Below are 26,992 nucleotides of genomic sequence, written 5' to 3'. Positions count from 1 at the left end.
TCAGCCAGGAAACACATAGGTCGCAAGAACTCCAGTCTCATTAAACAGAGACTGCTAGCCTATATACTGATCTTCGCTCATTTCGGACAGGCTCAGCATGACAAAAAACAAAACATAGGCTACTAAGTCAACACAACAGCATAGCCCAGGCAGAAGCAGCTTACTAAGCCCAACACAAAGCATTAGTTAAGTTCAAAAAGCTCAACAGTTGTAATTAATTATCTATCTACACCAAAAGACAGAAAATTGCAAATCATGAGCAATGTTCTTAGTGCTCTTCAGCCGAAAATATAAGAATAACAGGATTTTAGCCAAAATATAGGCATTTTATAGGAGTGCATTAAAATATAGGAATTTATTGGAATTTATAGGCGAGTCCGAACACTGTATTTTCCAAGTTTTAGGTTTCCCCCTCCCAACTCCCCCCCCGTGTCACCAGATCCGGTTGGGTTTAAAATAAGAGCTTTGAGACACGATATCTTTTTAAATATCAAATTTCATTGAGATCCGATCACCCGTTCGTAAGTTAAAAATACCTCATTTTTCTAATTTTTCAGAAATAACCCCCCCCCCCCACAACTACCCCAAAGAGAGCGGATGCGTTCCATTTATGTCAATCATGTATCTAGGACTTGTGTTTATTTTCCCCACCAAGTTTCATCCCGATCCCTCCACTCTAAGTGTTTTCCAAGTTTCAGGTTTCCCCCTCCCAACCCCCCCCCCCCCCCCCAATGTCACCAGATCCCGTCAGGATTTAAAATAAGAGCTCTAAGACACGATATCCTTCTAAACATCAAATTTCATTAAGATCCCGTCACCCGCTCATAAGTTAAAAATACTTCATTTTTTCTATTTTTTCCGAATTAACCGGCCCCCCAATACCCCCCCCAGATGGTCAAATCGGGAAAACGACTATTACTAATTTAATCTGGTCCGGTCCCTGATACGCTTGCCAAATTTCATCGTCCTAGCTTACCTGGAAGTGCCTAAAGTAGCAAAACCGGGACCGACAGACAGACCGACAGACCGACAGAATTTGCGATTGCTATATATCACTTGGTTAATACCAAGTGCCATAAAAACGATTCATGGCAAGATCAGGCATGGGATGCTTCACTAAGATAATGCACCCTCGCATACAACCATCATAGTCATGTAGGTTTTAATCAAAAGAGCTATAGAGGTCCTTGATACACCCCCCCCCCTCATTAGACTTAGCCACCATTGACTCCTTTATTCTCAAAAGTTCAAGAAAAAGTGAAAGCCCACCGTTTTCAGACTGGAGAAGTGCTTTAAAGTTCAGGGGGTGTACTAGGAAGGATGCAGTAGGTGCACGGTCAGATGCCATACGGATGCAAATTACAATTTAAGACCCTACAGTGGTTAGTTATTTGTCATTGGCACACCCTTCGTACTTGCTTTCTCATGGACCCAGGGTACTTCTTTGCAGTCATGTTTAATATTTTAAACTGCAATGGCACTTCAGAAGGCACTGAAGATATATGTACGATTTAAAATGCGTAACCCGATAGATAATAAAATTAGAATTAACAAGTAAAGAAATATGGTGTTAATAATTGAGGCAAATTAAGGCATGTCTATGAATAGATTAAATAAAATAAATGTATATTAGCCATAGGGGGGGGGGATAAAGGAAAGAATGACAATGGCATTTCAAAGTCCATTTGAAGTGTCTTAGAATTTCCCTCGGAAAATGTCGGCTTATTTGGAATTTACGCATAAAAAGATTTTTAACAAAAAGATAAAAATTAAAAATATTAAAAAGATAAAATTTTTTTTTAACAAAAAGTTTTATTTTTTACTTAAAGTCGCTATCAAAACATGCGTCTTGATACTGAAGCTGATTAGTAATAAAAATATAAACAAGTCAAAAAGAATCAATATAGACATTATCACGAAATCGTTTCACACAAAAACTGTAGTCCAAACCACATAAGTTTTCAATTCCTTAGAATTCTGTTATGCTTTGTATTATATCGATAATTTTTAGGGAAGCACACGTTGGGATGCAAATCCGAAAAATCTCATTCCCCTCCCAAATGAAACTTTACATTAAATCTACAGAACCCATAAAGTAGCATAACAGAACCGGTTCAGGAGACAAAACCTAGGTTTATCTGTATGTTTTCTGCAAAAACATCCACTGAAAGATAAAAAAGAATTTAAAGATCAAAATATAAGCATTTGACAAAAGCTGAAGCAAAAACTTCAGAAACAACCAATTTTTAGACCCTACAAATTCCAAATAGGCAACCTTTACTACTAGAATTACCCAAATTGTCAAAAGTCTTTTCCTGAGTAGGGAGGGGATGCGAATTCTGTAAAGACTGAAAAAATTAACAGATTTTACTTAACCAAAGTTTTCGAATGCCTAAGGTTTATGTTCCCTCTGCAAACAATTGGCATTCTACGCCATTTCCCTCCAGTTCTACAGTTTTAGTGCTTGAACGTAAAACAACACTTTGCTACCATTTCATACCTGAGGTTCAGTTTTATCCATCTTCCGATTACATTTGAAATTCGATTTATATTTTTTTTTTTTTTATTAGAAAATATGTTGAAAATCGGATGAGAATGATAAAGAAAAGAAAAAGTATTCCAATTTTTGGAAAAAGCTTAGATCTTCTCTAATAAATATGTTTAAGTATAATCGCAATTCTGTCTCAAGGAATAGAACGATCTGAAACTATCGAAACCAATGATATTAGCATGTTGTTCTTTTGGTGTAACTTACAGCTTTAGGCTTGCCACGAAATCTCATATTTCATAGGGAACAAAAACTTCAAGGTTCCTTTAAGGAGAATTTTTGATCCTGGACAGTTTTTAAACGTGAAATCAAAATATTGGGGCTATTTTCCCATTTTCATATCCACCCTCTTAGTTAAAGTCTACGTTTTTTTCTTTTGTTTAGATAGAAAGGCAGTGGGATCAAAAAAAAAAAATTGTTAAATACACTTACCTCCTTAGCAGTTTTATAACCATCTCTAAGAAACCGTTTACAGCCATACTTTCCTTGCAACTTCTCTTGAACGGTAATTCGAGTCTGTTCAATCAATTCCGGATCATCAACAGCAAAAGCAGGAAAACCAATGACTGATAGCAAGCTTGCATCCACTTCCTTGGAGCTAGATTCCCTCGGGAGCATTGACTGAAGAACAGCTTGACATTTTTGGGCTTCGTCTGCAAGCACGTGAATTACAGAGCTTGGGCCACCACGGGCACCAAACAGATCAAGCTCGTTAATGGCTTCTAAAGCGGCTTTGGCCATTCCAATAGAGCTGGCATTTAACTCAGGAAGTCCATGGTTCGTCTTGTCCCCTCTTTCCCAAATGCCGTAATCCTACAAGATTCCAAATTATCAAATTAACACGAGCTCAGAAGCAAAACGAATTGATATTAAGGAGTTAAGCCTCTCAAATCTTAATGAGATAATGAGTCTTCGTGTCCTGTGCTTTGACTCAGCTTTGTGAGCATGGCCATAGTAATAGTAATAATCTCACATTTGTGAAAACGACAAAACCTTGAAAGACACTAAAAGTAATGGCAGGATTTTCAATAGCTGGAAAACACATGGACATGACAATATATGCTTGAAAAACCATCCTCAACGGTAAAAATAAATTCTAGAATTTTTAACATACAAAATGAAACAAAATGAGATGCTGAGTTAAAAATGAAATCGAAGACAGAGAGTACTATAAGCTGTACATTACCCTCCACAATCCTATAAAATCCGCAATTTCCATAATGTGAGGCGTATATGTACTTTAACTGCATGTATATCTTAATCCGTTTAAAGATACTTTTCTTAGAGTTACATTATATATATATATATATGCATATATATATATATATATATATATATATATATATATATATATATATATATATATATATATATATATATATATATATATATATATATGCATACATATATATATGCAAAACATGCAAGTCCTTTTAACATTGTTTCATAAATCGCTTCACACAATTCAAGCGTCTGAGAGGAGGGGTAAATTTTTAGGGGTAGGAGGGGGATAATTGGGTTAAAAATATTGTTTAAACCCATAAAAATATGGAGGCCATTTCAAAAACTTATTTGACTCAAACTCCATCTCACAGATTCGATTCTGAATCGTAGCCCAATTGAGTGTATAATATTATCAAGTTATCTTATCCATATTTAATGGGGACTGAAATTATTGATAACTCCCTCTAGTAAAGGTTAATTTTTTGGTCTCTTTAATTTTATTGTTTAACCTATTTTTTTTATATATATATATATATATATAATTTATTTCTGCTTTTGTCTTATTCCAACATTGGGGGAAAAATATAATTTCTTAATCTGAAAAAAATATGTAGCAAAATTTTGTATATTTATCCCTGTATTTAGTCCCAGATTGAATTCCTCTTTTTTTTCTGTTTTAGTACTTGCTTACCTAATAGCATTTAAAAAAAAAAATCAGTCTTAATTTGAATCATCTGTAGGCAGAAACAGAGAGAGACTCCATTCCACTAAATTAAAAAAATCAAGGTGAGACCGAAATCAGGGAGGACGAGAAAAATTACAAAGAGCGGGAGAAAAAGGGAAGATATAAATATTGAAAACAGGTGAAACAGAGGATCAAATTAAGAAGTAAAGCACAAATTAACCAAGCAAAAGCAACCAAATTGCAACATAAAAAAAATCTCTTGAAAGACTCGGAGAAAAAATGATATAAACAATTCCAATTAACACTGGCTGCGACAGAAATTAAGATAGAAAGCCCCAAGGTTAGTCTCTTGAAAGACTTGAGAAAAGAAAATGATATAAACAATTCAAATTAAAACTGGATGCAACAGAAATTTAAAGTAAGATAGAAAGCCCCAAGGCTAGTCTCTTGAAAGACTTGAAGAAAAAAAACTATAAAAACAATTCAAATCAACACTGGCTGCGACAGAAATACAAAGTAAGATAGAGAGCCCGCAAGGTAAATTTTAAAGCCCCTAAGTTAGACCTTAGAGCAACAGATGGGATAGTAATACGGTTATCAACAAAGAATAAAGTTTGGCATACAACGAATAAATCAAGTCAGTCATTGTGCGTAATCTGTGGAGAGAGAGTTAAAAATAAAACAACACAGCAAAAAAATAGGGTTCAAATCCCCCCTAAAAAGTGAAAAAGAGCATATATCGTCTTAAGGCAAAGATTCAAAGAGAGTAAACTAATTGATTGACACCGTTCATTTCCACATGTATACAAACAAGTGTGAATCGATCTAGATTTTTCTGATTTTCTTCTATTTTTGGCTTATTTCGGTTATTTTCTTGGGTTTTGAGAAACTCGTCCCCTCCCTGAATTAAGGCTTCCTGTAGGTGTTTTGTGTTACATACAACTTCTTGTATCTGTCCATACATCAAACAGTTCGTGGTAACCACCACGAAGTGTTGAGCCGAGCGACCCGGCTCAATAATAACCGAAACTCAAAAAAATGGAATTTTGATACCAATAGTTACATCAAAAGAATCGCATTTTAATGCTGATTTTAAATATATAAGTTTTATTAAGATCGGTTATACCCATCAAAAGTTACGAGCCTGAGAAATTTGCCTCATTTTAGAAAATAGGGGGAAACACTCCCTGAAAGTCATACAATCTTAAAGAAAATCACAACATCAGATTCAGCGTATCAGAGAACCTTATTGTAGAGGTTTCAAGCTCCTATCTACAAAAATGTGGAATTTCGCATTTTTTGCCAGAAGACAGAGAGATCACATGCGTGTTTATTTGGGTTTTTTTCCCCAGGTGTGATCGTATCGACTGAGTAGTCCTAGAATGTCGCGAGAGGGCTCATTCTAACGGAAATTAAAAGTTCTAGTGCCCTTTTTAAGTAACCAAAAAAATTGGAGGGCACCTAGGCCCCCTCCCACGCTTATTTTTTTCCAAAAGTCAGCGGATAAAAATTCTGAGATAGCCATTTTATTCACCATAGTCGAAAAACCTAATAACTATGTCTTTAGGGACGACTTACTCCCCCGCAGTCCCCGTGGGAGGGGCTACAAGTTACAAACTTTGACCTGTGTTTACATATAGTAATGGTTACTAGGAAGTGTACAGACGTTTTCAGGGGGATTTTTTTTTGTTTAGGGGGGAGATTCGAGGGGGGGATTACGTGGGAGGATATTTCCATGGAGAAACTTCTTATGGGGGAAGAAAATTTCAATGAAGGGGGCGCAGGATTTTCTAGCATTATTTGAAAAAACAATGAAAAAATAAATATGAAAAAGTTTTTTCTACTGAAAGTAAGGAGCAGCACTAAAACTTAAAACGAAAGAAAATTATTACGCATATGAGGGATTTACCTCCTCGTCATACCTCACTCTTTACGCTAAAGTATTTTTAGTAATTTCAACTATTTATTCCATGGCCTTTGTGATTCAGAGGTCATTCTTAAGGAATTGGGACAAAATCTAAGCTTTAGTGTAAAGAGCGAGGTATCGACGAGGATTGAACCCCCTCATATACGCAATAAAAACATACGAATACAGAAGTTCATTACGTAAGTTAATTCGTAAGTTACGTATATTTATTACCAATGAAAACGTTTGTAAAAAATTAAAAGTTCTAGTTGCTTTTTTAAGCAATCAGAAACTTGGAGGGCAACTAGGCTTCCTCCCTCACTCCTTTTTTCTCAAAATCTTCCGATTAATTGCAATTAATTAATATGCAAATTTTGTTTTAATTATTTATGTGCGGAGAGCCAAGAACAAAACATGCATTAATTCAAAAACGTCCGGAAATTAAATAAAAAAACTAGTTTTTTTAAATGAAAGTAGGGAGCAACATTAAAACTTAAAACGAACAGAAATTACTCCGTAGATGAAAGGAGCTTTTCCTCCTCAACACCCCGCTCTTTACGCTAAAGTTTCTTACTGTTTTAAAAATGGAGTTAAGAGAAAAATGGAGTTAAATGGAGCGTAAACAGCGAGTTGTTGAGGAGGAAAAGCGAAAAAGCCCCTTTAATATACGGAGTAATTTCTGTTCGTTTTAAGTTTTAATGTTGCTCCTTACTTTCATATAAAAAAAACTTGTTTTTTTTTTTATTTAATCATTCCAAGGGCAGAGCTAAGGTAGATAGTCATAGAACTAAGTGATGAAAGATCGGACTGATTTTGGGTTGACACGTGACGGGCATTTTCAATGATGTTCAAACCAAAAAAAAAGAAGAAAAATATCGCAAATCCTATCAGAAATGACCAATTTAGTATAGCGCTTTAAATTAGTATTGGGCGCTTTTTTACTTTAGTTTTATACACCAATTCACGGGTAAGAAACATCTTAAACATACGAAGGGACACGTAAACAAGAAAAAAAAAATAAAAGACAATTACCGGTATACAGTAAGCCGATTCTATATAAAAGACCAAATTTTGAATAAAAGCTACTTCGTCTAAGTTGTACACAATCTGAAGACCAGATGCAGTCATTTGGGCAAGAGTGAGTATATAAAGTGAAATAGCATCAATTTGCAGATGTCCCCAACCCAAATCAGAGACAACACTCAAACCAGATTCTGAAGAAAACTTCGCATGGATAGCATCTTTAGGTAGCTGGCTTTCTTTAAATCTTTCAAGCCTATCTCGCTGCTGCATCATGGAAAACAGAAGACCTCGCATTAGCTTGACACATCTCTAGAAAAAAAATAGTCTGTAATTGAGGTAGGATATTTCTAAAGATAGTATACCATCGTTGCATATATTTAATTGTCAAAACCTACTGTATTCTAATGAATGCAGACACTGAACAGACTGTAAAGCTTTTGCTAGCTGTAACTCTACAGATATAAACCTACAGATGCTATTTTATTCCGTTGATATGAAATTCCCATTATTCTGCTATAAAATGGACATAGAGATTTCAAAGCTGTAGAAGGCTTTTCTTTTATGTTCTGCTTTATCTTTAATAGATTATTTAAAGAAATTGATATTGCTCTATATCTATAGGCCTATAGATAATGTAACGTATGAAACTTAAGTGTATCCAGCATTCTTCTTGGAATTTTTATTTCCTGTCCACACATACATTTTTTTCTGTATCCATTAGTGTACTAAAAAATATTTTATAGCTCTGCAGAGCTGAAAAACTTCTAAAATGAGAGTTTCTACAAAGACAAAAATGTTGCACACAACAGTGATAACTCATTAAAGCCCTAAGCCTCCTGGCGTCGAAACGACTGTAGACTCTCCTCTTTAACCACTATCTGCTCAGAGCTTCACTTTTTACTATTTCGATTAAGCGCCTTCTTCCTTTCAATTTTTTATTTCGACTATTTCCCATCCATTCAAAGATTTTGGCAACCTGTAATATTTTAAGTGTAAAATCTGACCCAGGTATCTTTAAATTTCTTTCTTTACAGCTTATATAGAGTAGGATTGAACAATACGTTTCGTTGAGGATATTATTCGGTATACAGCGACTCAAACAAGTATCTGAAACTATCCGTAGAAATTTTTCTGTAAAACACAACACATTTTCCTCCATTTATTGACGCACCCACCTTTCAAAAACAAATTTAACAGCCGTCGTTACAGTGGCTCCTTGAACCCTAATCTTAATTCTAGGACTTATCATCTTTTTTCCTAAATTTGTTCAACAAATAAAAAACATCCTGGACCATGGCTACTCATGGCTACATGACTATGTTTTACATCTTCGTATCGTCCCCATACTAATAATCCAATCTAGGTAGGTGAAACTATCCATTCAGTCAAATTTCTGCATACTTAACATTACTTCTTCATCCTCATTTATTTCTAATAAAAAGAATTAGCCTCCTTAAAATTATTTCCAAACCTAGTCCTGCAATTTAAACCCTTAAAATCTCAAAAAAAAATCTTCCATTTTCTAGCACTTATACATAGAATACTTGGACCATATGTATAATCGAACTTTATGAAAATTTAACTTCCTCGTAAAACACAATATTATCCCTTAGCCTTAGCTGTTTCCTCAGAAAAAAATTAATCAAAATTGTCAGCGTAAACAAGGCTAAAACCCTACCTAACTCCCGATTGCAGATTAAATCAACAAACTAAGCTCCGCTTCCTCACTTAACGAAAGCAATATTAATTTGCTACACAGTACTAACCGCCTTGATCCACAGTTCAAATCACAGTCACACAGGTAGATAAAAAAAAAAATATGTACGATTTTAAGATAAATTAAATCTAATGGTTTAAAATTTAATGATGAATGAGATCTTGATAATTTTACAATCAGTCTCATATTATAGAAGTGGAGAATTGTAATGGAAGGGACAGTCTATATCAAGTATTATATACCAAGTATTATATATAAACAGAATGTTTTCATTTCTTTAGCTAAATTTGTCATACAGATATAAAAACTATTGTTTGTCCCCTTTTTCTAATTTCTAAAAGAGTATACCTTGAGTGTTCAGTCTGAATGGTGAACCAAAAACTATTATACTTGAAAGTTGAACATTGTCCAGCGCACTTCAGATTACCTATGAGATACATTACTGGTATTGTTTTTGTGCATAATCTCTTTGCCTGATTCAGCAGAAGAACCGTTCCATCTACAACAGCTATTTTGCGACTTAGCTGTCTGATCATCTAAGCTGATCATCTTAGCTGTCTATGATCAGACCCCATCAACTGTCTGATCATCTTCTCTTGAATTTTCTGCCATTGCCAACATAATGGGCAGATGAATCAACTGAAATTTGCCAAAACATGACATAATTGTGCCGTCTGATATAGATGAATAAAAAAAAATCCCGAAACGAGTTAAAATTAAAATAAATGCTCAAATAGAACTAAAAACGAACAGAAATTACTCCTAACAAGAATAACCGAACAGGAGTTTGGCTACTACGTCCCTCCACCCTAACTACAAACTTTCTAAAGTCTATTGTGTCATTCGTGATTTACTAAGTACAAAATACATATTAATTTTTTTTTTTTAATTACAGCCTTGAAAAACGGAAAAAATACTGTTCAATAAAATTTTGAATCCTTAATTGCTGAGATTTATTTTTCGTTGATATTCTGAAACATTAAAAAATATTGTTCAAAATACATATAGTTTCAATAAAACGCAAATGACTCAATAGAAGTTAGAAGATTTACACTTAGGGGGTGGGGAGTACTCAAACTCCTGTTTGTAGTGATTTTTTTTTCTTTGGAATGACTTGAGTATTATTCATTTTAATTTTTATTATTTTTTGGGATTTATTTATTCATCAAAATCAGAATCTGTTATTATTAAGTTTGATGTGATTATTTATTTTAATTTCTCTTCCTTTTAAGTTTCATTTAATCTTTGATAGCAATCTCTTGTTGTTTTCAGTTTTCAATATTATAGGACTTTATTTCTAATCGTCTTCGTTTCAATATATCAAGTTTTAAATAAGTTTCAATATAAATCTTTGCTTTTCTTTTAAAAATTCCTTCTTTGGAAAGTTTTCTAAAAATTAACTCAATATAAGAAAAAACAGGCCAGTCTTACGTATACCTCAAGCTTTAACCTTTAAGTCCAGTGATCTCAGTTTTTGCTACATAATACATGAAATCTAAGTTAGGTAAATACCAATCTTTGGCAGTAGAAATACAAATTCTGTAAACTTATAATTTCAGATTTTTTAATAGCTCCGCTATGTATTGAAATATTTTATTATTTAAACCTATGTTAGTTTAGGCATGAAAAGATATTGAAAGTTACTTGAATAAATAAATAATTATCAGCAAAGATAATCAATATATCCTCCAAAGAGACTCCCCCACGCCAACTTCTTTTTTCATGGGGTTAAGAAAAGATAAGAGTAGTCAAATTTAAATACCTGTTCTAATTCATAAGTTTTAGCTCTATCTTCATCCATGTCTGTATTCTTCTTATAAGCCATGGAAAGTGACCAAACAGCAAGGATACTATACACATTATCTCTGATCCATGCATGCTTATTGTCAGGTGAAGCAGGTAAAAGCCCAGTCACAGGGTTCTAGAAAATTTATAACAATAAAAATGATCCTGTTTCACACAAATAAGTGGTTTTTTGACTTTTAAGAAATAGCAGTGGATGCATCCAAGTTTTATCTTCCTTCATAATAGTTTTGTATGCAAGAAACATGTTGTTATAGACAAGAATTTTCAATCACACAGATCAAAAATTCGTTTGTTTTTCACAGATTTCAAAACGGTGAAATTCAATTAGTTGTAAAAATGTGTGCCTGAGACATCCATACATTTATTTTATACGTCCACATTGCTATATATGCCTTTTATTCCCCACACCGTTTTTTGCTGGTCTCATACCTAAGAAGCTCACTTTGGATTATCATATCATAAACACTAGAAACTCCTTCATGACTCAGACTTCAATAAGGTGAAAAAAAAGGTCCTAGATTTGTGAAATTTCAACCAAACATTTTTTATTGTGGACTTCAATATTACTACTACTAATAATAATATTAACTTACCGCAACACCAAGCCGCCTGAGGCCAACACAGCTACGCACGCTCCTCCTCCAACCCAATCAATTCAAGGCCTCCCTCTTTACACCCTCCCAGAAAGTTCCCACTTCCTTTAAATCTTTATTTATGACATCCTCCTACCCCATACGAGGACGCCCTGCTTTCTGTTTAGTAACAGACGGCTGGCCAAAAAGGACAATCTTCGTCAATCTGTCATCCTTCATCCGACAAACGTGGCCTAGCCATCTCAACCTTTCTTTCATTATAGCCCCAAAAAGCAGGATTGAACCACATTTTTCGTACAACCTACTGTTTGAAATACAGTCAGTCAGCCGGGTACCCAGAACAATCCGTAGGCTTTCTCTGGAAACATCTAGTAAATTTTCAACCGCTTTTCGGAAGCGCCCATGCTTATTTGACCATTGTCATCACTGTAGCTTCCAATATTTTAACCTTGGTTAGCACACTTATCTTCCTATTCTGCCAAACTTTTTTGAACTGTGAAAAAACACCCTGAGCCTTAGCTATTCTATTTTTAACACCTTCACTGCTCCCACCGTCTTTAATAATAAAACTACCAAGGTAAGTGAAGCTGCCCACCAGATCAATCTTTTCGTTACCCAACGTTACCTTTTCATCTTCACTTATTCCTAGCCTTAGTGACTTAGTCTTCTTAACATCAATTTTCAAACTTATTCTAGCCCCCTGAACTCACAAAACCTCTAAAAGTTCATTCATTTTGCTCACACTTTCATCTAATATGCTTAAAGCATCAGCATAATCTAAGTCCAGGAGAGTTTTTCCTCCCCATTTGATTCCGTGGTCTCCAATTGCCTTTCCTGTGCTCCTTACGAAAAAGTCCATCAAAATGATCCATACAGAGCGGGATAGAGCACAACCCTGCTTAACACGTGATTTAATACAAAACTAGCTGCTAACCCCATTTCCTACCTAAACGGCAGCAGTATTATTCTCGTACATACCACAAATCACTTTAATGTATTTGTCTGGTATACTATATAGGGATAAGACCTTTGCTAAAGCTCTTCTATAAACAGAATCAAACACTTGCTTATAATCTATAAAACTGGGGACCAAAGGTGTTTGACAACGAAGGCACTTCTCAATTATTAACCTAAGAGTGAAAATTTTGTCAACACACCCTCTACCATTCTAAAACGACACTTCTTTGTTCTTCTTTTAAAACTTTGTCTACTGCATCTGTCAGTCTAAATATTGTCATATTACTAAGTAATTTGCTACCTATATGGACCAGACTAATGCCTCGACAACTACAACACTCACTCTTGTCACCTTTCTTATACAGTGGTTTAGTTAAAGTTTTCCTAAAATCATTAGGTACTTCCCCTTTTTCAAAAATCCCATTCATAATCTTCAGTAGCTAATTTTCAACCTCAGAGCCGCCATACTTAAGAAACCCATTTGCCACACTGTCAGCACCTGGAGCCATATTTTTTTTTATCCTTTTAGTACTGTCGCTAATCCTTCCTCACAAAACAAATCTTCCTTCACATCCAAGGAATCACAAAAATTTTCATTTTAATCTGTATCTTTTCCTGCAAACTCTATCTTGGTTTAGCACATTCTCAAAATGTTCCGCCCATCTCTCTTTAACTCTTTCCTTATCACTAATTGTGGCCCTATTCCTATATTTTACTGGGACTAGTCCGGATTGACTACACCTTCTCAATTCATTAACATGCCAGTATGATATTTTACTATTATGCCGTGTAGCTGCATCTTCCAGATCCTTGGCAATTTTATCCATGGCCTCCACTTCACGCCTCCTTAGTTCATATTTTAATGCTTTCTCCACTTTCTTTACATTCCTTTTGTTTTCATATGATCTATGACCCAGATAATTCTTGTACAAACCCCTTCTACTCTATTAAACATAAAGCTTTTTCACTAATATTCCTAGCTACAGTCTTAACTTTCTTCCCTGAGACGCCCTCAGCAACTTCATGAATTGTTTTTCTAAAATTATTACACCCCTCTTCCACGTTGTCAAATTTCAAGTTCTCAATCTTAGTATTCAACTGTTGCTGGAAAGTTTCTCTCGAATTTTCATCCTAGAGTCTACCAGCATCACAACTTCCTGGGAGGTAGTTACCCTTCCGGGATTTCAGCTTTAAATTAACATCAGACACTGCAAGATGGTGATTTTTACTTTTAATATCAATAACAGAACTCCTATATACCCTAATATCTTGTATTGATCCTTCTAGTATTCAGTTTACAATAACATAATCAATAAGGTTTGCTGTGTTACCATCACGTGAATACCATGTTACGAAACGCCATACTGGTTATAATTAGATTGTTATGCCTACAAAATTACAGAAGTCTGTAGCCATTACTGTTTTATTTTCCTACACCAAATCTACCTAGGCTAGGATACCATCTATCCCTTTTCTACCAACCTGGGCGTTAAAATCTCCTCGTAAAAACACCTTATTTCTACCTGGTACAATGTCTATTTGCTCCTGTAACTGTAAGTAAAATTCATCTGAGACACTAGTGTCTCCGTCAGTTGGTTCAACAGGGGCATATACTACTATAACTGATACCCTGAACTTTTTAGTCATAAAAAGAGCAATTATTAGATAATAATGCTAAGTTTTGGTAGAGGACAACAGATAGGGGAGCGCCCAGCAGATATGTACAGTACCTCCATAGGAGGCACCGGCCAAGGGTACCTTATCCCTGGGGGTCCATAATAGAAACTGGGGAACCCTAGCCCCGGCGATAAATACAGGTGGAGGAGGAAGAAGGCGCCTCAAATGTACACTCAACAGTGCCCACTGGCGTGTCCACACATCCCATGAGTTACAAACCTTCTCCAAGCAATGGGTTAAATTGCATGATGATGCAGAACACAATCGTGGGAGGATCCTCTATAGGAGGACAACTGCAGCAGGGCATAAGATCCAGCAATATTTAATTCAGATTTGTAATTAGTAAGCTAATAACCAACAGTTGATGAGACCTGATCACTAGATAACAAAATCAGCAAACTCTTGCATAAAGCCTTGGACAATATCTGGCTCCCTTGCATGCAAAAAGTGGGGTAGCATGGTAGCCAAGCTATTTGGCAGTTTTCATGGCCTAGTGAAATTTTTCGGCAGATTTTTTTATAAAATGCTAATACTTCCACTATCGCCTAATTTGTCGGCAGCTTTTGGAATTTTGTCAAGTTCTGCTACTTGCTGCTTTTGAACTTTTTGCATATCTACTGGCTCCATTATAGGAGAGTGGCTAGGATGCAATTATGATGGTTAAGGTTATAGAGAAGAGCTATATCATCTGGTTCCCTATCGAGTCCTCCTTCAAAATATAGTAATCACCTCTTTATTAATTACATTCCAGCTCCTTCCCCCCCCCCCTCTATTGGGGAAAATCTAGTGCCACACCATACACAAAAGCTTACTCATTTTCATAAAGTTGGCTTTATTTGGTGTTATTACCTCAAATTATACTTGTTAGCAATATAAGAAAATCTATATCCATCAGCTTAATGATGGTGGTCGGATGTGTCATATCCTGGCACCCCAAGAAATGCGCCAGGGATTTTTCAATCACTTTTCATCCGTTGAAGACCTGAATGCATCAACACTGGTAGAGGTCACTGTTCTTTCACTAAGAGAGTTCCACAGGCTGACAACTCCATTGGAGAAGAACTTGTTCCTCAGCTTGGTGTTTGCTCATTTCTTTTGAGAGTGACTGTGAATTTTCTTTGCATTATCAAGTTGAAAAAAGCCAAGAATAGTAGGCTATTTTCAGCATTAAGAAGCTTGTAGGCTATACTGTTATCACATTACCTAGTTTGTAATATTAAATTACCCTCCTCTCCCCCTCCAAAAAAATTCCTGGATACGGCCCTGCTTCTAAAGATGGAATGAATATATGGGACATCAAATAAGATTTCATGCATATTTTGCCCCTTTCTAGACTGATTCTCAGGCTGTTTTGTTAGTCTTGTAAATTGGGCATACAATACACAACCCAAACTCTAGCCTTGGTTGAACTAGACTATTATAAAGCTTGGTCATAAAAGTTGGAGATCCAAGACCATACCCAGGGGATTACTACTTTGAACTGTTGCCACTTCACACAAGAACATCTTTCTGTCTTTGTCAAATACTTTTGTAGTCTGTTTTCTATCTATTGGAAACTGTATCATTCACTAAACTAAACTCTGACTCAGCCCAACAGCTTGGGACTTAATTTGGAGTTTTTTTTTTTTTTTTTACAGCAGATTTTGACAAATGCCTTTGCCAAACCCAGCAGTGCTGGATCTAGGGTTGCTCTTAGGGAGGGAAGCAAATGTCCATTTGGTCACCTCTTGCCACACTGCCAACACTGTAAATATTACAATTTCTGTTTAAAGTGAAAGTTAAATGTGTCCCCTTAGGAAAATACTGGTAGTTATTTATTTACAATATGCTATTTGTTAGAAGTCCTAGTCTTGTCAACTAACAGTCTATTTTCACCAGTTTTGCAAGATCTTTAATAATATTTATTGAAAAAGAACTCAACTCTCTCAAATACAGCCAAAGGCCTGAGTCACAAACGCCAAAAACAAGAAGAACAATAGGAAATTTCTCAAGGCAGTGGGAAACAAATTAGAATGAATATTTCGGCCCTATGTCCAACGGCCATCCTCAGCAATAAAAAAAAGATAAGAAGAAAAAACTTACATCGATAAAATCAATAAAACTAAAATGAAAAATTTTTCAAAACAGTTCCAGCATCCTTACCTCAGCGACGTTCAACCAGGACTGATAAATAAACTGTAATGAAACATGGCAATTCATTGAAATGAAAGAGAATGATTTAGAAACATGTTTTTAATGCCAACCTTGCTTTTCTGGCTGCTGATCTCATGGGTCTAATTGTGACAGGTTCTGTGTTGATATGCATTGTTTTTTTTTGTAATATTTCGTAAGGTCGTTATTAATTAAATTTGTGCATAGATCATTTAGTGGATATTCTCCTAAGTCCTTATTTAAGGGAAAATTATTATTAATCTTAAGTCTGATTTCAATTGCTTCTTGAGCTACTTGCTTTATGCCTAGGTCATTGCTAATAAGGAAGGATTTTTCAAAAAGTATTTTTTAGCTAGGAATTTTAAAAACATGACTGCTTAAAGCAGAATCAAAAGAAACAGAAGAAATGTTAGAATTTAGAGCTATGGTGATATCATCTTTATGCTTTTGTAGGCGTTTCTCGAAATTCTGGTGAGTTCTCCCTACATAGAATCTGCCAAAGTCGCATGGTATTTGATAGACACCTCTGTGGCGAGTAACTGTAGTTTTATCTTTACCAGCATTTAGGAGATTTATGATTTTCAAATTACTGGTAAACACAACATACAGATTATTTTGTGTGCATACTTTTTTAAGATTCCTACAGATCATTGGGATGAATGGGAGGCAAATTGTGTTCTGGGGCTTATTGGGATTCTCAAATAATAAATTATCGTTGGTTTTACTGGGGTGTCTTTTCAGTCTACGGTTAATTGTATTATTAATGAATAAAAGAGGATAGCCATTTCCAAAAAGTATGTCCCTGATAAAGTCTAGTTCTGATGTGATGTAGGAATTAGAACATATGTTTAGGGTATGATCGACGAGGGAGATTACGACAGCTCTTTTAACTTGTGGGGGGTGGTTTGATTTAAAATGTAAATATCTATTGTTTTTGTGGGTTTTCTGTAAACGGTAAAATTGGCTTTTATTTAAACTACAAATAATTAGCACATCTAGGAATGAGATTTTATTTGCAAATTTCAATTTCTAAGGTAAACTTATCATATGTATTAGGGTGATCTAAAAAAAAAACCCTAAGTTCATTTTCCCCATAGTTACAAAGTGAAATTACATCATCGATGTAACATCCCCAAAAGATATGTTTCAAAAAATACATAAAGCAGGTAGGCATAAAGCAAGTCGTTCAAGAGGCAATTGAAATCAGACTTAAGATTAATAATATTTCCTTAAAAAGGGACTTCGGAGAATATTCACTAAATGCTCTCTACACAAATTTAATTAAAAATGACCTTATAAAATTTTATAAAAAAAACAATATATATTAACACAGACCTGTCATAGGCCTATGAGATCAACAGCCAGAAAAGCAAGGTTGGCATTAAAAACGTGTTTTTAAATCATTCTCTTTCATTTCAATGAATTGCCTCGTTTCATCACAGTTTATTTATCAGTCCTGGTTGAACTTCGCTGAGGTAAGGATGCTGGGACTGTTTTGAAAAATTTATCATTTTAGTTTTATTGCTGAGGACGGCCCATGGACATAGGGCCGAAACATTCAGTCTAATTTATTTCCCACTGTCTTGACCCTATTGTTCTTCTTGTTGTTGGTGTTTGTGATGAAAAGGCAGTGTGGTCTTTGTTGCTATTTAAAGACCTGAGTGTAGTTAAATGGTAGTGGTTTAGATTAATAGAATGTGAAGCGTAATATTTATGAAATGCATATTTCTTTATTACAACTATAATATGAAACAGAACAATTTACAAACGATATAAAATCCGAAATGTCAAAATCGGAAAGGTATTTCTTTTTCTTTTTCATAAATTGAATTTTTTTGCAGGAATGAATAAGGAAATAAGAACTACTTGAAATTCTGTAATTTTTTGCTCTAAAGTACAAATTTTCTTCTTCCAGTAAAATTAAAATTAGTGCTTTGGAAACCGGGTTGGACCTTGATAGATCAAAAGTCAAGACAGGATCTTGCTATTTCCAGCATTTAAGGAAATCGAGCGTACCAAGAAATAGGGCCCTTGTTGCTAGTTTTGGTGCACAGGAAAATTGATAAAGTAATGTAGATATCATGATAGTACAATCGAAGGGTACCAAAGGAAACAGTACTTGTAAAAACAGTTTTGCTTGGAAAACATTACCCAATAACATCAATGAATAAATGAGAATAAATGATTGTTGATGTACTGTCTCCCCACCCCCTTCCCCCTGAGAGACCAAAGGGTATGGTTAGAACAATAAAAAATATATGACTTCTGCAGGATATTGGTAGCTGCTGTTCCCGAGAAAGATTGCAGGGAAACAAAACTTCCCAGGGGCCCAATCCCTTGGGATTTACAAACTAATTGGGAGAGGATTCGCAATTGATTCCTATATTTTCAAAAACACATTTCTTATTTATCTTCATTTAACAGAAAAATCGAAAAGCTCCCATCAAAAATATTGAAAAATTTCTTTTTGCGCCTTCATTAAAAAATTCAAAACAAAGAAGTTTCCCTCTTCCATATTTTTGTGGTGTCGAAAATTCTTGTCAGATGTAGTGGAATACCAGACCAACTAAAAATGTTCCTTCAGCCAAATTCAAATGTAAATGGTTGTCAAATTGATCGGTACTTTTTCAACAACAAGAGATTTTGAATGATTATTATTTGTAATAATATTTCACATGAAAAAAACATTAACTTTTTTTTAATCGTATTTTTACTGGTTTGATGCTAGATTTTTTCCTCATCAGAGGAACTGCTGCTTGGCCTCATACTATGTACATGTTTTGAAGCATTTGAATTAGTTGATCACAATACCCCAATTCGTTTATCACTGAATAAATTTGAAGTACACCCTCTCTTAGTAAATTTTACCCATGTTTCCTTTCGAATAGATCGCAATCTCTAAAATACAAAATATTCTCTCTGAACCCCTCCCTAATTAGCATGGAATCCCTATCCCACCAAATCCCATAAAAATGCTAATGAAACGTGTTAAACTCCTTGGTGTCACAAACTTCTAATAATTTTAAGTAGGAAATACATATTTTAAGAATCCTGGACTTTCCAGACAAAGGATAGTCCAAACTAAATATTTTAAAGTGGACTAAACTGGTAGATTAAATTTGAAATGGCCAAATGTTTACAACACTTTAACTGTGAACAACAAATAAATTTATGCTGGACCATTAAATCTGAGAGAAAGTGGGTCACTCCTGATAGTGTTTGTAAAGAGACCTATATCACACATTTTATTATTAAAGGTAAAGGTAAAGAATACGGTATTAGACTTTACAGTCCCTACCCGCGGTGCTCATCTCCGTTTCTTGGCCCTTCAGCCAGGAAGTGCAATGGGGGGTTGGGGGCCAACCCTCCTGTGCTTTCTCATACCCTTCATGTTTACCTTCCCCAGATTTCTCCAGGTACTCATTTAGAGCTGGGTCAACTCTGGCTGAGCTTACAGAGTCACGCCACTGATCCCCATCCCACACTAAATAATTGGGTTCACTAGTATTTGAACCTTCGCCCTCTCAGTCAAGGGACCCTGAAACCAGCGCACCAATCCACTCAGCCAGGACGGACATAATTTTATAGAGACCTAGGTAACATGATTACACTCCATATGATTATCCAATTTCGTCCTTATACTTGAGGTAATTTTTTCAGTTTTTTGCTTCCACTATCTGAACAGTATTTTATACATTTACACATTTAAAAATGTTGAAGATAAGCAAAGAAATAAAGTAAAAAGAATAGGCATGCTGAATCTACCAGAATCTGCCCACAAGTATTCCCCAAGTATTTTAACATGTGTCAAATTGGGTTCCAACTTATGTTGAAAACAGGTAACTTTTTTTGTTCTGTCAAATCTGTAGATGAAAATGCTCCAATTTCAGAAAATCAGAGTTTTATACCCTTTTCTGATAAAATTTCAAACTTCTAATAAAACAGTTAGATTCATAGATATTTCTACATACTGAAACCCTTTTCAAACCAAAAATCTTTAAGTTAAGCCTTCTGTAGTAGAAAATGTGTGTTTTTTTGTTTTTGTTTTTTACTAAAACTGTCAAATCATTGGTACATTTACCCTAAAGAGCTACATTAAAACAAAAATGAGGAGAAATAATGTTAAATAATTTTCCAAGCATGAAACTACCATAAATAACCGTCCATAAATAAATAGACCCCCCTCCGAAAAAACAGAAATTATAGTAAATGACTAAGTCAACCTTAAAACAAGTAGAAACTAATATTAGTAGAGCTAACATCCCCCCCCACGCCTTCTGGAGACCAGATAAGAATTTGCACTTTACTGAAAACGAACTATAATTTAGATATTTAACTTTACTAAATGCACATTTACTAAAACTTCAAAGAATAAATATATGTAGGTGTATATTCAACTATCAATCCACATTCATGTGTTGTTTTTTTTCAGTAAATTTAGTTATAATGGAGTTTTTTTTTTATATGATGAGAAATAGAAATATTCAGCTTGAAATTTGGATTGTTTTCAGTAAAGTACAAATCATGTTCAGGCCTTCAAAAAACATGAGGGGCATCAGCCCTACTCGTCTTAGTTTCTGCTCATTTTGAGTTTGACTTGGTTATTTATTGGAATTCATATACGCTGTGGATATCATTCATTCATTGACGGTGATTTGTGGTAGCTCTAGGCTTGGAAAATTTTCAAATTTATTTCTCCTGATTTCTGGCTTAATGTAACTCTTTACTTTTCTTTGAAAAACCTACTTTGTTAAAAAAAAAATTAATTAATAATAAAAAAAGATTAGCCATTCAATGCCACATTCAACACTTTTTTTCCACCATGTTTTTTCATTTTGAGTTTCCTCCACCATGACACTTGCACTCTCCCCTACCTTATGAGTTCACATATAGTTCTAGGCTATATACAAAACTGGGAAAACATTAAATGAAAGGAAATATTAAAGTATAATTGATAGAGGAATGTTTGATATATTACTTGTTGTCCTGTAAAGCTTTTATGAAACCTGAAGCTATATATGGCCTCACTATGGGAGATGGGGAGTAAAATGGTCATTTTAGTGAAAATTAGGCTACATTTAGGAACAATGTTCAATGGGGACTGAATGTTATTAAGCCTATTGTTTAGTTATTATAATATTCCCTTCTCAAGAGTACTTTTTACAAAAGATTAGCTAAAAAAAAGTCCTGTTTTATAAGTAACCTTAGTAGGGTAAGAAACCTAGTAGTCAAGAGGCTAATCTTCACTTCAACAAGTACATCACAGTAAAACTCTATTCTAACACCTGGAAATAAATTGTTTTACTATTGAATTTATCTAAATTTTCTTAATAACTGTGTAATTGGCTTGAATTTTTTCATCATACATAATACTTATAATTTTAAACGCACTGACAGTCAACATGGAGTCTAATTACAGACATATGGTTTAAGCTTGGGCCTAATCTTGGAAAATGGTGCCTAATGTTTGACATGGGATCATAAAGTTGGAACTAAGAAACTATATCACAGACAGGCTCAACCATGGATATATTTACCTTACCTTAAATCACAGCTTGGAGCAATATAAGGATTTTCCATCCTTGTGATGCTCTAGTGATGAAAAAATTCATTTGGTGAAGGCTGTGGTTGTTGATCTAGACTCTTGTGGAGGATTCTGCAGCTTCCCAATTGTAAAAGAATTCCTGGCAGAGCCATTCCTTATCAAGGTGGGACTTGAACATGTTGGTTGAAGTTTCAGAAACTGTTTCCTCAGACAGTTGATTCCACAGATTGATGACTCCTTGGTTGAAGAAATGACTTCTATGTCTACTCGTGGAATGCTGCATGGGGAGTTTCATTGAATCTCCTCCAAAATGCAAGGGCTGTGCAAAGAGACTGGGAAAGGCGTTTTTAGAAAGGATTTTTTTGGTTAAAATTAAATCACCCCCTTTCCTTTGGTACATCAGCAGCTTCAAATGACATAGTCTTTCTTTGTGTAGAAATTTATTCATACTGCTAACCATCTTAGTGGCGCAACACTAGACATTCTCAAGCAACTTCTTATCTTTTTTGAAAAAAGGAGCTGCCAATGACATTTTGACTTTCAGACATAATTGTACAAGCACCTTATATGACTTCATAAAAACTTTTGGGTGTTGGCTGGAGATGGTTCTTTTTATGATACCAAGGCATTTATTTGCAGAAGATGAAGGGGACTTAGCATGGCTGCCAAAATTTTATTGGTGATCAACAATAACCCTAAGATCTCTTTCATCAGAAACAGCAGAAAGGAAGTTGTCTTGAAGGAAATACTTATGATGCTTGTTGTGTCTGCCAAAATGGATAACATGAAATTTTTTGTTATTAAAAGTAAGGAGCCACATGTTAGCCCATCTTCATAGACTGTCAAGATTTGTTTGGATTGATTGCTGGTTGGAGGGAGTAGCCACTTTTCCAACTAGTTTCGAGTCATCAGCATGAAAGGTAATATTATTTGAAAGAAGGGTGGGTAGATCATTTACATAGAAGTTGAAAAGTGTTGGCCAAGAATAGTGCCCTGGGGCATGTCACTTAATACAGTTGTGGGAGAAGAGAAATGAGGAGTTCCTTGTGAATCAAAAACTCTGACACTCTGTTATTTTTCAGAGAGAACGCCCATAATCCACTGTACAACAACTTTATTGACATCTGTAGCCTTCAGTTTGATTTTGAGGAATTCATGATAAACCTTGTTGAATACTTTGGACAGATCAAGACGAAGGATGTCGACAGGAAGACCCTTATCAAGCAGTCACTAATTCATATGTTTGCATGAGGTTAGTGTCCAACGATCTACCAGATCTGAATCCATGTTGTGATGTGGAGAGGATGTTATTGACCTCAAGATGTTCAATTAGAGCTTTGTCAACAAATCTCTCAAGCACCTTAAGAACTGCAGAAGTCATGCTTATTGGATGGTAATTTTCTGCAGAGTCTCTTCATCCCTTTTTATGGATTGGGGTTATATAAGATGTTTTCCAATCATGTGGTAGTTCCCCATTTGAAGAGATAGCCAGAGCAGCATGCACAGGGGGTAACTGAGAGCTTTTTGTACTCCTTAAGAAGACATGGATGAACACCATCTGGTCCCTTTGACTTATTTACATCAAGCTTCCCAAGGCTATTGAAAACCATCACTTCACTTACTGACAGTTCAGGCATGGGAAAAAGCACTTCATGTGATGGAGGATCTGGTTAGGAGGCACCTGAGTTTTGGGTAAAGGCAGAAGCAAATTGTGCATTAAGAAGGTCAGCCTTATCTATTGGAGATAAGTGTAGCACACCATGGTCAACAAGGTCAGGAATAGTATGATGATTTAGGTTTTTAGCAAATACATGTCTCCTTAAAGATTTTGAGTTTAACTTGATGTCAGAAGCTAATTTTTCCTTGTAAGCAGATTTCAGTTTTTTCACAGAATCTGTTACATAATTTTATGCTTTCTTGTAAAATGAGTGGGTCTCCTGGTTCCTCTTTGTCATATCCAATTTCTAAGCTCTACATTTCTGTTTAATCAGCTTCTTAACTTCCTTAGTGAAGAAGGGAAGTGTTTTAGGATGTGTTCTAAAAATAACCATGGAGTGTTTCTTTTCAAGAGCAAGGAGAGGTTTTTTTTTTAGATTTAACCAAAATCATTGATGTCACTGGTGATAAACATTGACCAGTTTGCAGATGAAAGTTCATGCTGTATTGCCTCATAGTTGGTGTAAGTCTGAGGCTGAAATTCAGGTTGAAGATGACTATTTAGGGACAACACAGACATAATAACTAGGTGGCTACTACTAGCGATTGGCAGTAAATAATCATTATGAATGAGGGAATCAGGATCATGCAATATGACAAGGTCTAACAGCAAGGGACTCTGATCAGTTCTATGGCATGTAGGCTTATCAATAGTCTGATGAAGAAAATTATTCGATAGGCAAGATAAAAAAGATGAGTCTCTACTATTAGATGAAGAATGTCCAGTTCTTTCAACCCACTCAATTACAGGAAAATTAAAATCTCCGATGATTATTAACTCAGATGAGCTAGGAAGGGATATTGAAGATGCCGTTTCATCAATAATAGTTTTGAGGGCCAATTCACTATCTTCAAGGGGAGGAGCACTTAGACTTCAATAGACATACCCAAGATACAATTTTTTATTAGCAATGGAGATATCAAGCCTTACACTTTCAATCAAAGACTATGTAAATACACTATGCCTTACACTATGTCAATCAAAGATGTATCAAGCATAGAAGGATTTACAACACTAAACTTGGATACTGTCTCTTACATAAACACCAACTCCTCTTAGACAATTTGGGTGCTCCAAGTTGCTAAATAGTTGATATCCTGAGATCTGTAGGGATGTTTCAGTAACTACAAATAGACTATGTTTTGGTAACAGTTCAACAAAACCCACAACATCTGCTGCTTCTTCCTTAAGAAGCACTCTGGATTCAAGAAGCTTATTTGTCAGACAGTCAACATTGCTTGAAAGAATACAGACAGTATTTCCAGAAAGGAGCTTCTGACTTCGGAAATTCGGCTGTTGAAACTCAGAGGTAACTTCCAATATGGCACTTAAAAAACTTGAATCTGCTGAATTCTGACATGACATGAACAAATTATTAGATAGAACATTTGAATTATCATCAGCAGAAAAAACACTTAGATGTACATGAGAAACATTTAGAGAAGGATTGAATAAAGCTTCACAAGAAATATCAACTGATGGTTTATCAAAATGACGAACAAAACAAGGCAATGGAGAAACAAAACTGTTTACATGAAGAGCCAATGATATAACTAGGTTTCCAATGCAGATTGGTTTGGAGGAGGCCAGGGCAGGTCTTCCCAACTGCAATGAGCAGCCTTGTTTTTTGGAACAATTTGGCCTTTGAAGATCATGAGGTTAGGCTCAGCTTAGCTATTCTTCTTTTCAGTTCTTCAACTAAGGCCTTTCTCATTTTTCTCTCTATCTTGGATGCATCACCACGAAATTGTATATCCTTACAGAGCTCACAGGAGTGGTTGATGATTAAATTTTTTATGTCCAGACATGGAACAGTAAAAAGGACAGGAAGAGGGCATGTAGATAGCAGAGAGTTTGTAGAGATTGGAAGTCTTCTTACTTTATTGATGTGAACGTCTCTGAGCTTATACTTTTGATCAAGATAAGACTTGATGAATACCTGATCATTGGGTTGTGGAGGGACTCCATATGCAACTATGTCAAGTGCTCTATGTTGCCTGTCTCTTTCTTTGGAAAAGAGGCACTGGATATTGCTATCAAGATGCTGGTTAAGATGGGCTTTGCTGTTTTTTGTCCCTTGAAGAAATGCTGTCTGGACTTCAGAACACATTTCAGAGAGCAGGCACTTTTTGGACACCTGGGTCTCTAGGGCTGATACTTGTGATTTTATCTTGCCAATAGTTTGTGAGATCTCAGTTCTAGGTGATGTTTCCAACTTTTTCAAAGATGAGTGAAGAATTTTGCAAGGCTGCTTGAGGTGGGATTTTGTCAATGATCTCATTTTTCATGCTATTTATTGCAGCTTGTATGATATTCTCAACACTGAGTGTTAACTGATGTTGATGGGTATTTACATGCTGGGCACATACTACAAATATCTACACGTCAGGAGATTTCTGTGATAAGCAGATATTCAGGTTCAGGCATGTCTAGACACTTGGTACAAATCTACTTATCACACCTATCACAAAGAATGGCATGAGAATCATTTTGTAATGCAATATTGCAGGCAAGACATTTGTCAGATCCCTTTTTTTGACTTCTATGCATCCTTTTCGATCTCCTACTTGATGTGGCCTTAATTTCACTAGGCAGCAGTATGGTATGAGAAAAAAAGCGCTGTCTTTCTTTAAAATGTGGAAAAAATATTGCAGCCAACAAATGTCAATTTGTCAACTTGGGGAGGGAGGGGGGGGGGTAAATTTTAATTGCCTATCCCCAGTAGTTTAAGGATGGATATCCTGCCAGTACCAATATGGCCCTTTGCAAATACTTCAGAACTACAGACCAGAAAACCTGTATAATTAAAACAGTGAAGAACAAGAAGATGCACTATTCCCAAGAGAATTGAAAATGGCCCACATGATGGGATAACACAATGTTGGATGCGGGGGTGTATGTAACTATCCAGGATGATAGTGACAGTGAGTTTCAAGAGGTCCTATCAAGGAGCTCCTCAAAAGGAAAAAAATCTTTCCTAAGGAAGGAAAATTATTCCCCTCCCCAGGATCCAACTCCTCCCTCACAGAACCTTGGAATATACTTAAAAATCTCTCCAGATATCCTCTTTGAGATAAAAAAGATACCTCTTTTAAGGGTTGCAATACTCAAACTGTTAAAATGTTCTCTTTAAACATTAACTTTGATGGATCACTGCTAATAGCCCTCCAAGATTCTAAATCAGCAGATATATTACAGAATTCAAAATCTCTTCTGAACATCCCAGTAAAATCTGCTCTCCAATCCAAAACCCAACTAAAATAGTAGTGTACAGCATCCCACCAGAAATACCAATTCAGGAGCTAAAGAAAGGGCTCTCTGACAGAACTGGTAACCCAATCCCAGTTGCTGATGAAACCCAACTGGGTAAACTAGATGCAAATAGCCATAGGTTAAGCAAGTCTTTCTTATTCACACTAAGAGAAGAAAATAATAGCCTGGGT

The 26,992-nt window shown here is 35.4% G+C and overlaps 1 protein-coding gene across 1 annotated transcript in view; it reads right to left on the bottom strand.

Annotated features, from left to right (window-relative positions):
- Positions 1-26,992, bottom strand: part of LOC136032158 (probable phosphorylase b kinase regulatory subunit alpha) — a gene marked incomplete in the record, with an annotated part of 128,621 nt that overhangs the window by 97,154 nt on the left and 4,475 nt on the right. Inside the window, 3 exon segments of the mRNA XM_065712341.1 lie at positions 2,981-3,361; positions 7,396-7,695; positions 10,866-11,024. Coding sequence (XP_065568413.1) covers positions 2,981-3,361; positions 7,396-7,695; positions 10,866-11,024 — 840 coding nt within the window.

This window comes from Artemia franciscana, chromosome 10 (genome assembly GCF_032884065.1).
Source record: "Artemia franciscana chromosome 10, ASM3288406v1, whole genome shotgun sequence".
Classification (NCBI taxonomy): domain Eukaryota; kingdom Metazoa; phylum Arthropoda; class Branchiopoda; order Anostraca; family Artemiidae; genus Artemia; species Artemia franciscana.
The sequence above is the reverse complement of the archived record's forward strand: the minus strand, read 5'-3'. Positions and strand labels throughout refer to the sequence as shown.